This window comes from Choloepus didactylus, chromosome 19 (assembly GCF_015220235.1).
Source record: "Choloepus didactylus isolate mChoDid1 chromosome 19, mChoDid1.pri, whole genome shotgun sequence".
In the NCBI taxonomy this organism is placed as follows: Eukaryota; Metazoa; Chordata; class Mammalia; order Pilosa; family Megalonychidae; genus Choloepus; species Choloepus didactylus.
In genome coordinates this window covers 35,880,119-35,892,026 of record NC_051325.1, presented here as the reverse complement: position 1 = coordinate 35,892,026, position 11,908 = coordinate 35,880,119, and the positions used below count along the sequence as shown (strand labels likewise).

General features: G+C 45.7%; 1 protein-coding gene across 3 annotated transcripts in view; it reads right to left on the bottom strand.

The window, feature by feature from the left end:
• Positions 1 to 1,210: 1,210 nt before the first annotated feature.
• ASXL1 (ASXL transcriptional regulator 1) overlaps positions 1,211 to 11,908 on the bottom strand; it is an 81,547-nt gene continuing 70,849 nt past the window's right edge. For all 3 annotated transcript variants that reach the window (XM_037811029.1, XM_037811027.1, XM_037811030.1), the window contains 7 exons: positions 11,503 to 11,596; positions 10,880 to 11,032; positions 9,495 to 9,658; positions 9,293 to 9,389; positions 7,523 to 7,628; positions 6,583 to 7,216; positions 1,211 to 6,063 (listed from right to left, as the gene is read on the bottom strand). In XM_037811029.1, coding sequence (XP_037666957.1) covers positions 3,190 to 6,063; positions 6,583 to 7,216; positions 7,523 to 7,628; positions 9,293 to 9,389; positions 9,495 to 9,658; positions 10,880 to 11,032; positions 11,503 to 11,596 — 4,122 coding nt within the window. In that variant the 3' untranslated portion in view covers positions 1,211 to 3,189. The remainder of the gene's footprint in view (positions 6,064 to 6,582; positions 7,217 to 7,522; positions 7,629 to 9,292; positions 9,390 to 9,494; positions 9,659 to 10,879; positions 11,033 to 11,502; positions 11,597 to 11,908) is intronic.

The following is an 11,908-nucleotide window of genomic DNA, read 5'->3' as shown; positions in this document are numbered from 1 at the left end:
CCCTTCCCGCAGCAGCCACCGATTTCTACTTGAATTTCCTATAGCTATTATTGTTTCAGCCTTGTCCAAGCTAACAGGCATTAAATACTTCCGATATCTCAAGACACTAACAACCAACCTTATGAAATAGGAACTTTTATCCCCATTCACAGATGGGAAAATTGGCAAAGAGGTTAAGTAACTTGCCCCAAGATCCCAGAGCTGGTATGCAGCAGAACCTGTATTCTAACCCACTATACTATTCTGCCTCTCTAATGAGATGCAACTAAGCCAAACATCAATGTCAAACAAAATTTAACTAGTAATGTAAGGTCACAGTCTTGGATTCTAATTCATTCTAAGCTCCTGGAAATATAAGTGGGCAAGTGAACTCTGTTACATGAAGGCACAGGGGCACATCAATATCACCAGGCCATTATCCAGTCACCACAGAGCCACCTAACCATAAATTCTCAAATGGAGCTTCTATCAAACAGCAGGACTGCAAAGTTGTAGCTTGAGCTGCCCAAAAGGTGTTCAACCACATAAAAATTAGTTTATTTTCTCCAAGTCACAGGAAAAAATTAATGGACAAATATTTTTACTTCAATCTTTTCTTCTATAACTTCCTATTTATTTGTTTCAACCTCTGCCTCATATACTAACAGGAGCTGCTGATAAGCACCACCCCTCCAGGATTCCATCCACTACGTGCCCTAGTCTAAGACTTACTCAACTAGCGTCAGACTCCACTTCTTTGCCAGCACCTCCTTCACTGCTGCCTCACGCATCAGAACGAGGTGAGAGCTTACGCTTTGGCTTCAAGGTCACAACTGGTTAACCTCCCCACAGAAGATAATCAGCCACTAGAAATCCATTCAGAAATCTCCTCCTCAGCAAGACAGTTTAGATGAGCAGCTGTGGAAGGGTGTCACCGTTTACGGCTTTTGTTCACAAGAGGAAAGCATTCTCATTATATTCATTAAAGGATTTCTGCTTCCAGTACACACAGTGGAAAAGTTCACCAAGTCATGCAAAGTCGAAAGACCCATGAAGCTGGCAAGTCATTCCTTTTGAACCAACCTCACAAAAGAGCCACATATACAAGAAAATTAACTCCAGGGTCAAGGTGAAGTGAACTGCCCTTTACTCTTCCCAATACAGGTTCTGCACTCCAATGTGACCTTTCAACATCAGCGGGGTGGCCACAGAAGATGACTGAGACCACATATGCAGGTTGTACAGGTTTATTTTTCCAATACAAGAGACATAAAACAGCAGTGCTTTCTCTGGGTAGCCCCATGGACCAGACCAGTTTCAAACTGTACCCTAGCATGGCTCCTTAGGTCACAACAGAAGGAAGAAGAGGATAAAACAGGCTTGGGCCTCTGCTCCATGTCTTTGGTAAACAGACTTCTGAAGCTGACATCTTGGATTTAAACTACCACATCATTGCCAACTTCTCACTCATTCTTCATATGACAAAATTGCCATGTGGAAGAAAAAAAAAAAAACTTTCAGATGAAATGAGACTTGCTGAAGTCATACAAATTTTATACTTCATACAGAAGCACTCACACGGGAAGACCTACATTAAGCAAGTACTGTCAACTCTGCAACAAGCCGAGATACAAGAAATAAGGCAGGAAGCAGGGTGAGGAAAGACAAATACCAGGGCATCTATTTGCTAGAAATGTGTTGGGAAGGAGAAGGGCAGACAGGAATTGCTTTGTTCCTTTCCAAAACCTGCTGTCTGAAGTTAAGTCAAAAAGAGCCCCGTGACCCCAAGAGAGCATGGTCCCAGGTATTGCTGGGAGACAGCAACCCTGGAGCCACATCTGGAAGACCCACATTTTTGGGGTCTTCCCAAAGAACTCACCCATGAATCCCAAAGCACTTAACACTAGTGGTGGAGATTTGTCACAAATGGCAGTAAGCAGCCATTTAAGGTTGGGAGAGTAGAAAAGAAGGGATGTGAGGAGCAAAATGAATTTACTCAGTAGAGTGCAGGTGGTTGACCCTAGCTATGGAGGCTGGGGCAGGTCGACCCAGTGACAGTGCTGGTGAGCCAGGACAAACCGGCAGATCAGAATCAGTCATTCCATCCTCACATCAGGCAGCACAGCACTCAGTGGCTCTGACAACAGGTGTAGATAAGTAAATCACACCACTTTAATGCAATGATGCTTGAAGATGTAAAATAAGGAAGAGACGTCCATGTTCTCTATACAATATAGCCATTTACAGAATCGGCCAGTATTGTGTACAACATATAAATACATGATAAAACAGAGGTGCATAGAGCATACTTACAGAAGCCAAAAAGTTCACTTTATACATCCAATAAAGAGTTAAAAATATAAAAATAAGAAACACACACTGCTTTGAAATGTAAAATGATTTTCACATACACAGGTGCGTGGAGATGCCCAGTCCCATGGAGTCCAAAGTGACAAGGGTGTCAAGTGGAGGAATTCACCCACACCAAACTTCTGGACACCTAATTTACAAGGTCTACAGATGGCATTTTAATAGGAAAAACAACCCTATTCCCCTGATCCCATTGTCCAAGTATATCTATTTGAGATTCCAAGAGATCGTGTGGGTCAGTGGATCATTCTGAGTCAGGAAAGTTCCAAATTTGCTTCAGCAGCAGAACCAAAGGTCACACTGGCTCTGACAGCTGGCAAATGACTGAACTGTGACCCTAAGGCCAGCAGCTGCTCAAGCCCCCTGGTGGGCAATGCTGGGAATTACTTTAACCCTGTGCTGGCTTCTGCCCAACCATCCAACGCCCCAAAGTAGCAGAAGAAAAGATGGTAGGGAGGGGGCAGTGGAAGACTGACATTTTTACTCAGTTCAGGTAGATTAGGTCCCTTGGTGGAGAACACAACCTTCTTGCTTCTCTTTCAAGTTTCCTGGGGCTCCCTGCACCACACCAGGGTCTGACCTTCTGCATACGAGTTTGAGCTGGCCAGTCTTGGGCAGCCCAATTGGTCTCCCCATAAGAAACCCCTCTAGCAAGACCAGAGGGGTTGATAAGTAACAGAAAGACTTGAGCACTGTAATTTTATGGAGGCAAGGGTGCTCTTGCCTAGAGCAACAGAGTCTATTATATTAATGATATTCTGTATACAGATTTAAGATCATTACCATTATCAAAATACACACACTAAATATACATTTTTTTTTTCCCATGGCCATGATTTATTATCTCACCACAAGGCACAATACACAGAGCTTTGACGGTCCAATACAGTCATCGTGACAGAATGCACCACAGCCTTGGCACATGATCATGGCTTTCAGGCTGCACACACACTGGAGTGAAATGCTTTCCACCGTGCTGCTGTCAGTGAACATTTGCAAGGAGAGTGATGCACTGTGGCTCGCACCAAAGTTTGCTTTGTGGCTCAGCTGCACCACACTTCCAGCAAGACCTTTGGAAAAGGCAGGAGAGCTGGAAGAATAATTAAAGCTGGTAGAACTCAAATGGAGTTTAGAAAGCTTCCCATAAAATGCCTGCTTGATGTTGAGTTGGGAGGGGAGGGAAGAAGGCTCCAGAGGCTGACTAAGCCCTTTTCCAGGCTCTCGGGGTAATTTCCAGAATGGCAGGTCCATAACAAAGGGCATCCCTTGCAAATGATCTGTAAGCTCCAGAGTACTCTGGCCAACAGCTTTTCTGTTCTCTGCATTCATCTTGAGTGGGCCCCCTACAAAAGTCTTCTCATTCTTGATGCTACCAATGGAGGCAGGAGGTGGCTCTGGAGCCCAGTCCTCTCTTGCAGTCTGTTCCCCACCACATACAGAGTTTTTGCTTGGTCCCAACTTCCTACTGGGAAAAACAGGAGGGACATCGGCAGGCAGTGGAGTCAGGTCCACAGGCCTGGGGCACTGAAGGGTTGCAGCCACATTCCTAGAACCAAAGAGCTTCTTCCTTTGGCTTCCAACATTGTTCTGATCACTCAGGGACTGACCTGTTTGATCTGGACCAAAGGAGATCACATTCGGAGCTGAGAAACAAGGGGCTCTTGAGGTAGTGAGCATTCCTGGACTTTTGCCTGGAGCAGCATTTGAATTACTGCACTGGGACAAGTCATGGGTTTCCTTCTTATCTTCACAACTGAAGGAAGAGAACTGCTCTTTGGAATCCATTTCTTCTCGATTCCCAGAGGAAGTCATCAAATTTGTCACTGGCTGTTGGGAGTCAAAGCTTGGGACTGTTGTGGAAATCTTTTGGGGCACTCCTGGAGCCTGGATGACCTCTAGCCTTGCAAGACCACCACTGTTTTCACACAGAAGAGGCTCCTTCAAAGCTCTTAAAGAACTGGAGCTATTTTTGCCAATTGCTTGACTGTCTTCTCCAGGATCATGCAAAGAGCCCATCCCCAAGAAGCTGCCATGGCTCTGACCTTTTTTTAGGGACAGCTGTGAGTATTCTGGTTTGCTGCTACCATAGGCTGAAGGAAGAACCTTCTCTGGGGGCAAGTTACCCTGCAGCAACTGCATCACCAACGGGTTAGTGGACTCCATGGAGGACCCAGGCCTGGTCAGGCACACGGGCCTCAGCTGATACTCAGGACTGCCCAATAGCAGAGAGTCTGGGATCTTTTGGGGGATTGCACATACGCTAGACACCCAACTCTGAGGAACAACCATCCTGTCTGTCCTGGTAACCAGACTCAGATCACCATTCATCTTGGAAAGTGAATCTGATTGGTTCCTATTGTGTTTCTCATCGTTGTCCACAACTGAGCATTTCTTCTTCACTGGAGCTTCATGAGCCTCTGCCTCACTGCTGTCCTCGGTGAGGTTGCCTTCCAGGTCAGAGGCTGTGTCTGTGGACTCGCTATGAATACTCAGTGCTTCAGAGTCACCATTGATTCTAACCTTTTCACAGACACTGCCAGTGCTGTCAATGCCTCCTCGAGATGGCACTGCACAGAGAGGAGGAAGGTTGGCAGAAAGATCTAGATTCTTCTCAGTTGTCAACCCCCCAAGCAATGCAGGTATAAGGGAAGCAGCTTTATCCCATTCGTTTTTGACCCGGAGCTCAACAGATGGTACACTTTCTTTGGAGTCTGGTTCCGGATGTTTCACTGACTCCTCATTTGACAGGATGGGCATCCAGGGAACTGCACTACTGGAAACAAGAACCTCGGTTTTCAAGTTTTCTTGTCTAGTATCACTAGTATTCATGGGTGGGCATGAGTCACTGAGTAGTGATTCATCATCGAATGGTCTATCCTGCAGGCAATCAGCCAATGAGGACTCCGGGGTGGAACTGGGGGTCACATTTACAGGGTCCTTCAAAATAGGATTACTGTCTAGAGCCTGGACAGTTCCTTCTTCTGCCAAAACATCGCCCACTAGAGTCTGAATAAGCTCGTTCTCTGTGGGAAGAGTGGGTCCTTGCGCTTCATCATCCCTTTCACAGGAAGTGGTACCAGATCCACACTCAGTTCTAACATCTAGATGCAGCTTAGGCTGTTCAGCTAATCTCTCAGGTACTGGGGTTTGGGAAGACGGTGGGGCCAAGGCCTGGCAAGGTTGTTCCCCAGTGGGAGAAATGGGGAGTTGGGAGGCATCTTCTAGCTCACTTGTGAGGACACCTGGAACCCTCTGTAGTGAGCAGCTTTCCTCCTTTCTAAGAGAAGCCAGGTCCTCCCTCCTGGCTCTAGATATGACAGTTCCAGCCTGAGCATGCTCCCCACTTAGAGGATGAGGCGACAGTAGTTGTGTTCGCTGTAGATCTGACGCACAATCTCCAGGGGCACTTGGGGCTCCCCTGGGCTCGGGGTAGCCATAGGCCTCACCACCATCACCACTGCTGCTGCCTCTGCCACCTCCCTCATCGGTGGTCCCGCCGCCACCTCCACCCGGGCCACCCCCCCCTCCGATGGCAGTGGTGGCCGCTTCTCGCTGGGCTCGGGCCTGCACAGCACGGGCTTTAATGTCTGCAAGGGTCCTGGCACCAGTCCGACCCCGGCTGGAGGAGTCCATGATGGGGACGATCCGGGGGCATATCTGGTAAGTGGGCTGACCTTTAACCACCCAGGGTGGTTTGATACGTGAAAGTTGAATCTGCAAGAAAGGAATCAGAAAACAGTTTTAAACAACTAGGTGATTTGGTCTAGGACTAGGAACTGTAAAGCAAAATTGGGATTCAAGTAGCTTATGGGTGGGTCATGGCCTAGGGACTCAATTTTCCTTAAAAAAAAAAAAAAAAGAAAAAGAAATAACCATGGTAAATGGCTGTTCAAGACACCAAACCATTCCAAGATTCTGCTCAAGGGTTATTGTATGCCACACTTCTAAATTTAATTTGTGATGGGACCATGTGAGTCACTACAGCAAAGAAACTAACATTACCTAATAATTTAAAAATCCCAAAGGATCCTGACCTTTAGAGATAACTTTACCAGAATGAACAAAAATGAGAAAGAAAAGAGTCTTATTTTCCCTAAACTTTCTCAGGGAAAGCTCTAGGAGAAAGCCCTAAGCTCTCACACAATTAACACAAAGGCCGCAGGGCCTCTACGATCTCAAGACCCTCAAAGGAACCGTGGCTCCAGGGCAGGCAAGAATCAAACAGCCTCGTACCCGGATGGGCGGTACTTTGGGCTCCTCTTTAGTGGGCTGTGGCTTTTCGGTGTGAACACTTTCAATTGTGTTACGAAAGGACTGACGATCTTCCAGCCGGGGCTTCTTTTCGGGAAAGGATGCAGAGGCCGCCTGCTCAAAGGATTTCCTCTTTTGATCCTTGGGCTCCTGATCCACGGTCTCCTGAGGCAAGCTGGGAATTCTGTCTGGAGACGCAGAGGCACATGCCAAGTCGTCTGGCTCGGTCTGGATCCGGGAAGCCAAAGGTTCCACAGGGAATTCGGGACCCTCTGGTTCGGGTGCTGTGGAGGATACACTTGGCAGGTGGGGACTGCTTACCCCCGCTGAATCGGCCTTTGCCTCCCCATCCTTGTAGAGGGAGTTGTCCGGTGCCACAGATTTTGTATCCTTAGTAACCCTTGCTTGTTCTGGCTCCTGTTTTTTGTACAGATTCCTTCTGGCTCTGGTTCGGAGATCTGGCCGAGAGCGTTTCTTGAAATGCCCATCCCGCTGCCGGGTGGCTGGACCACGCTGTGGCCGTGTTGATTCTCCTGGGACACATAAGCTACTCTTGATTTCAGTTTCCTCCTGGCCTGTGTTCTGCTGCAACGACTCTTCTTTAGTCAAACCCAACCTGCAAACCAAACTCACTCCATTAGTTACAGGCCAGAGAGGGAACTGCCTACTTTATGTCTATTATTAATATACACTTAGATATGTAGATATCTCAAAACAAAGTAAATGCAAAATAAGCCTGCATGTGCACAACATTGGTCATAGCAAACTGTGTGTTAGCTTCATTACATGAATAGACATTAGCTTAAATGACCAGTCACTGAAATCTCCAAATTATTGTTCAACACACAAGTGTGCACTTCTCTGAAATCAGCTGCCTGAACTCCCCGAAGCCCAGACCAGGACTCAGCACCAAGTGCCTTACCGCTGTCCATAGTAGTCTTCAAAGAACTTTTCTTTCCAGTGTTCTACCTTCTTTTCCTTCTCCATTTCCTGTCGTATTCTGACTTGCATCTCATGGGTGAATTCACCTAAAGAGAAATAAAACTTTTCTAGTGAGTACATTCATGATATTAAGGTCTGGTCTTACAGACAGCCAAATCCTGTGATTCTACCAAATCAGGAGTCTTCAAAGTCCATGTGACTTTGGAGATCTTGTTTTTATTCTATCTTCTTCACACTTGCTCCACATTCGCTCCTGTCTCCTCCAAAGGACTTCTCACACCATGTTCTTGCTCAGGACAAAGCTAACATGACCACTATAAGGGAAATTTATTCTTTCTAGAGTAATCTGGTTATTCAACATATTTATTATATGCAACACATTTATTAAAACAAACTTTCTTATTCTCAGTGTAAAAAAGGATTAATATAGCAAACCTGACTGCTTATTCTTAGAAAGGCAACCTGCTTACAAGGCTAGACCTTGGCTGGCATCTGGGAGCTTGGATACTTGATAAGAGTATGCCTAACATACAAAATCTGTTTTCTCACTGTTAATAATACTAAGTGAAGTGGGGTCCCTTTCCCTTAATCCCAAAACATCTGCAAAGCAACAGTGTTGTGTAAACGGCATTAGGCCATGAGGAGGGGGGAGTGAGACTGGGCCTGTACCAGTTAAAGGAAGCACACTTTACCGTTTAGGGGAGGCAAAGCTGCGGTTGCACGCATCAGCCAAGCATAACCCTTTTAACAATAACTGCTCCAGGTCCAAGTGAAACTCTTTGTAACCCTTTTAATAATCAATAACTGTTCCAGTTCCAAGTGAAACTCTTTGTAACCCTTTTAATAATCAATAACTGCTCCAGCTCCAAGTGAAACTCTTTGTGAAATTGTTTTTTGTGGTCAAGAGCTAACTGCCAACTCTGCTTCTGTTAGAATAGCTTGCTTGCATTTCTAGGATACGGTTTCTGTCTATATAAGGCAGCAGCGCACACAGGTCGGGGCTGCTCACTGAATTCCCTGTGCGGAGGGAGTCAAGCTGAGCAGTCGCTGGCTGGCTAATAAAGGCTCTTTAAATTCTGAAAAAAAAAAAAAAAAAAAAAAAAAAAAAAAAAAAAAAAAAAAGAGTATGCCTAAACTGTTTATCAAACAATATGGTTTATGCTGAACAAGAGTTCATCTGTTTTCCTTTTTAGAGTCTGGAATTTGGGTATGTGCCAAGCAGAGGCTGCCTAGGTGATCAGCCCCCAATAAAAACTCTGGGTATAAATGCAAAACGTTAAAAAAGAAACAAAAGGGGGGAGGGGGAAGACAAACAAAAAACACACAACTCTGGGCACTCTCTACCAAGCTTCCCTGATAGACAATATTTTACACATAGTCACACCTTGTTGCTGGGGAATTAAGCATGTCCTGTGCAACTCCGCTGGAAGCTTATGCCTGGTTTCCCCAGACTTCACACACCCCATGCAGCTTGCCAACAAAAGGACAGCACGATGGAACAAAATGTGTAGGTCAATACCAGAGGGTGTTCTCCTCCCCCATCCAGACAATACCATCAATTAGTGGAAAGAATACGAGTTCATAGTTTTAATGATGAAGAGGAGATGCTACAGTGAAGCTAAGTATAGCATGAGAGAAAAAAAAGAGACTGGTGAAAAAAATGATTGTTTAGGTTTAAATACCAGGAGACATGCAATGCCACACATGGCAAGCACATCTCAAGTAGTCTGAGATGATGATGTCTACCTACCATCAGCCAAGCGTTCCCGCCAGCTCTGAGCCGCATGAGTGAAGAACTCATTACTCAGTGCACTGCTACTGAGACGCAACAGGCCATCTGTGCCCACCTAGAAGGATCAAGGCAAAAATAAAACAATTTTAAAAAGAAATTTGGAAAGCGGACAGAAGAAGTGTACCCAGAAAGAGACAAAGAGGAGGCCTCCCATCTGCACCTGTCTGTCCACTTCAGGTAGGAGGAAGAGAAGCTGCTGCTGAAAGTGTGATGGCAGGGCATGGAAGGTCCGCGAGTTTATCAGGGCACGGAGGTTGGTATTAACAAGAATGGACCCAGGCGTCTCAAAATCTATCTCTTCCCCTCTGTTGCGCTTCATCTGACCTGTGATTTTTGAAGCAATAAGAAGCAAGATAAGATTTTCAGTTTCTTAAAACGAGCAAGTGCCAACTGAGAGAAAAACTTTGGTAGAAGCACTAGCTACCTAGAACTTATTTGCACACAATCTACTCAATCTTCCAGTTCACCCCAACCTGCATTTTCCAATCATTCTTTCCAGACTTATGTCATTACTATCAAACCTAAGAGAACACTTGGGGGCTTGTATCCTCTCAGGAAACTCTGTACCATGCTGTGCATAAGCCTGAAGAGGACACCGTTCCTTGACAAAACCAGGCTGGGGGCACACTCTGAGCTTCACTCCAAAGCTGGAGAACAGGCTCCACAAAGCCCAACTGGAGAAATGATGGATGGTATCTAAAAGTCAGTGTACTACAGAAAAAGCTGTAGAAGCCTTCTGTGAATGGGATGATCTACGTGCAGAAATGTTCTAAGGGTTGTTCAAAGCCAACTGAAATCTCAATAGCTTTCACAGAAGCCTAAGCAAATACTTGTGAGAATTACTAAGAATACAGACCTGTGAGACCTTAGAGCACTGCCGACGAGTTGGAAAAGCTGCAAGACAGCAAACCTAGTTCCAACTTGGGCAACTACTTACGCTGCATTTCAGAGACCAAGGCTAGTCACCTTAATGGTTAAACGTGACCCTTCTATAAAAGAATCAACATGTGGGCTGTAAGAAATAAATCCTGAAATAGGATTTATCCTCACAAATAGCCTATTAGGGGGAGGGACAGGGCATGAATTAGTTTGCACCCCCATAATTCAACATATATTTCCACTCAATATACTGACTAGGTTGAAAAAAGTCAGACTATGGATTGCTGAGAACAAACATGGAAGGATGCTGCCAAAAAAAGACAAGAGATGTTGGAATTCTCTTCACTAAGAAGCTCAAATGCAATTTGCACTCACTCAAACACTTACTAAATAGTATCAAGCCAGGCACCGGACTAGGCCTGTACAAAGACACACAAGAAGCAATGTGCCATCACCTCTGAACACAAAAAGTTCTCTCACAGTCTAGCAAGCTCTATACATAAAATATCCAAAACACAAGGGAAAAACAAAACAAACAAAAAATACAGGGCTGCACACGAAGTAAAAATGAAATGATAAAGGAACTGGAGTAGAAGAGGGTATCTTTTCACAAGGCCTGAAGAAGACCCCACTTACAGGAAGAGAAATGAGTGCCAAGCCACTCACCTGTGGCTGGCTTCCGGAAGCCTCTCAGGAGCGGGGCAGGGTCCCGGGTGACCTCAGCCTGGCCACGAATTGCAGTGCTGCCCAGGGCCAGAGAGCCACTGCTGCTGCTGGATGGGCTGCCACTCTCGCCATCGGCGTGGCGGCCTGAGAACCCTGAAGGTACAGCATTCCACTGGTCAAAAGCATCACACGCCATGTCCATGGCTCTCAGACAAGCTCATTTCCCCAGCTCTCCCTAAGATGCTGCCAGCAATACTGGGGTAATTCTGTAGCCCAGCCTCAGGCTGTCAGAAATCACCACTTCACTGTCTGGTTTTCAAATATCACCTTAAGAATATCAAGCCACCACCATATGTTTGTGCATTACTACACCTTTTACAAAACACTTGCACACTCCTTCATCAGATCCTCATGATCACCTGTAAAGCAAAGAAGAGGGCACACAGCAGAGCCCAGCACTAGAACCTAAGTCAGTTCTCACCACCACAGCGTGTTCCCTCCCAGAGAAGGTGGGTCTCATAACCCTGTGGCTAAAGGGCTCAACTGGTACCACACTGCCTTAGTCATAAATTGCTGATAAAGGACCTGAGGAAGAAACAACACTATCTTGAGTTTACACATACCTGATGCAGATTCCACGTGGGCCCCGTTTACCTTCAGAGGAGTCAAGACAACTCGAGGCAGCATCACCCCAGCCTTTTTCTTTTGCTTATTCGCCTGAATTCCAAGGAAGAATAAAAAAGAGCCTGCGTCATCGGCAAGGCCATAACAACACTCCCTCTCTTGTGATCATATCTCCATCCAGTCTCTTGTAAAAATAGTTTCTATTCAACCAAATCAGCCAGTAAGGCTGACAGCAGCACTGATGAACATTACTGAGCAATGTGCTGGCCACTGTGCCCAGCACTTCCTATGCAACTTCTCTTCTTCACATCTTCCACCTCAAGCTGAAAAGAATGTGTTATTATCCCATTTTACAGATGTATAATTTGTTCGAGGTCCCAAAGTTGCCCCTAGTTGTGGCAGGGC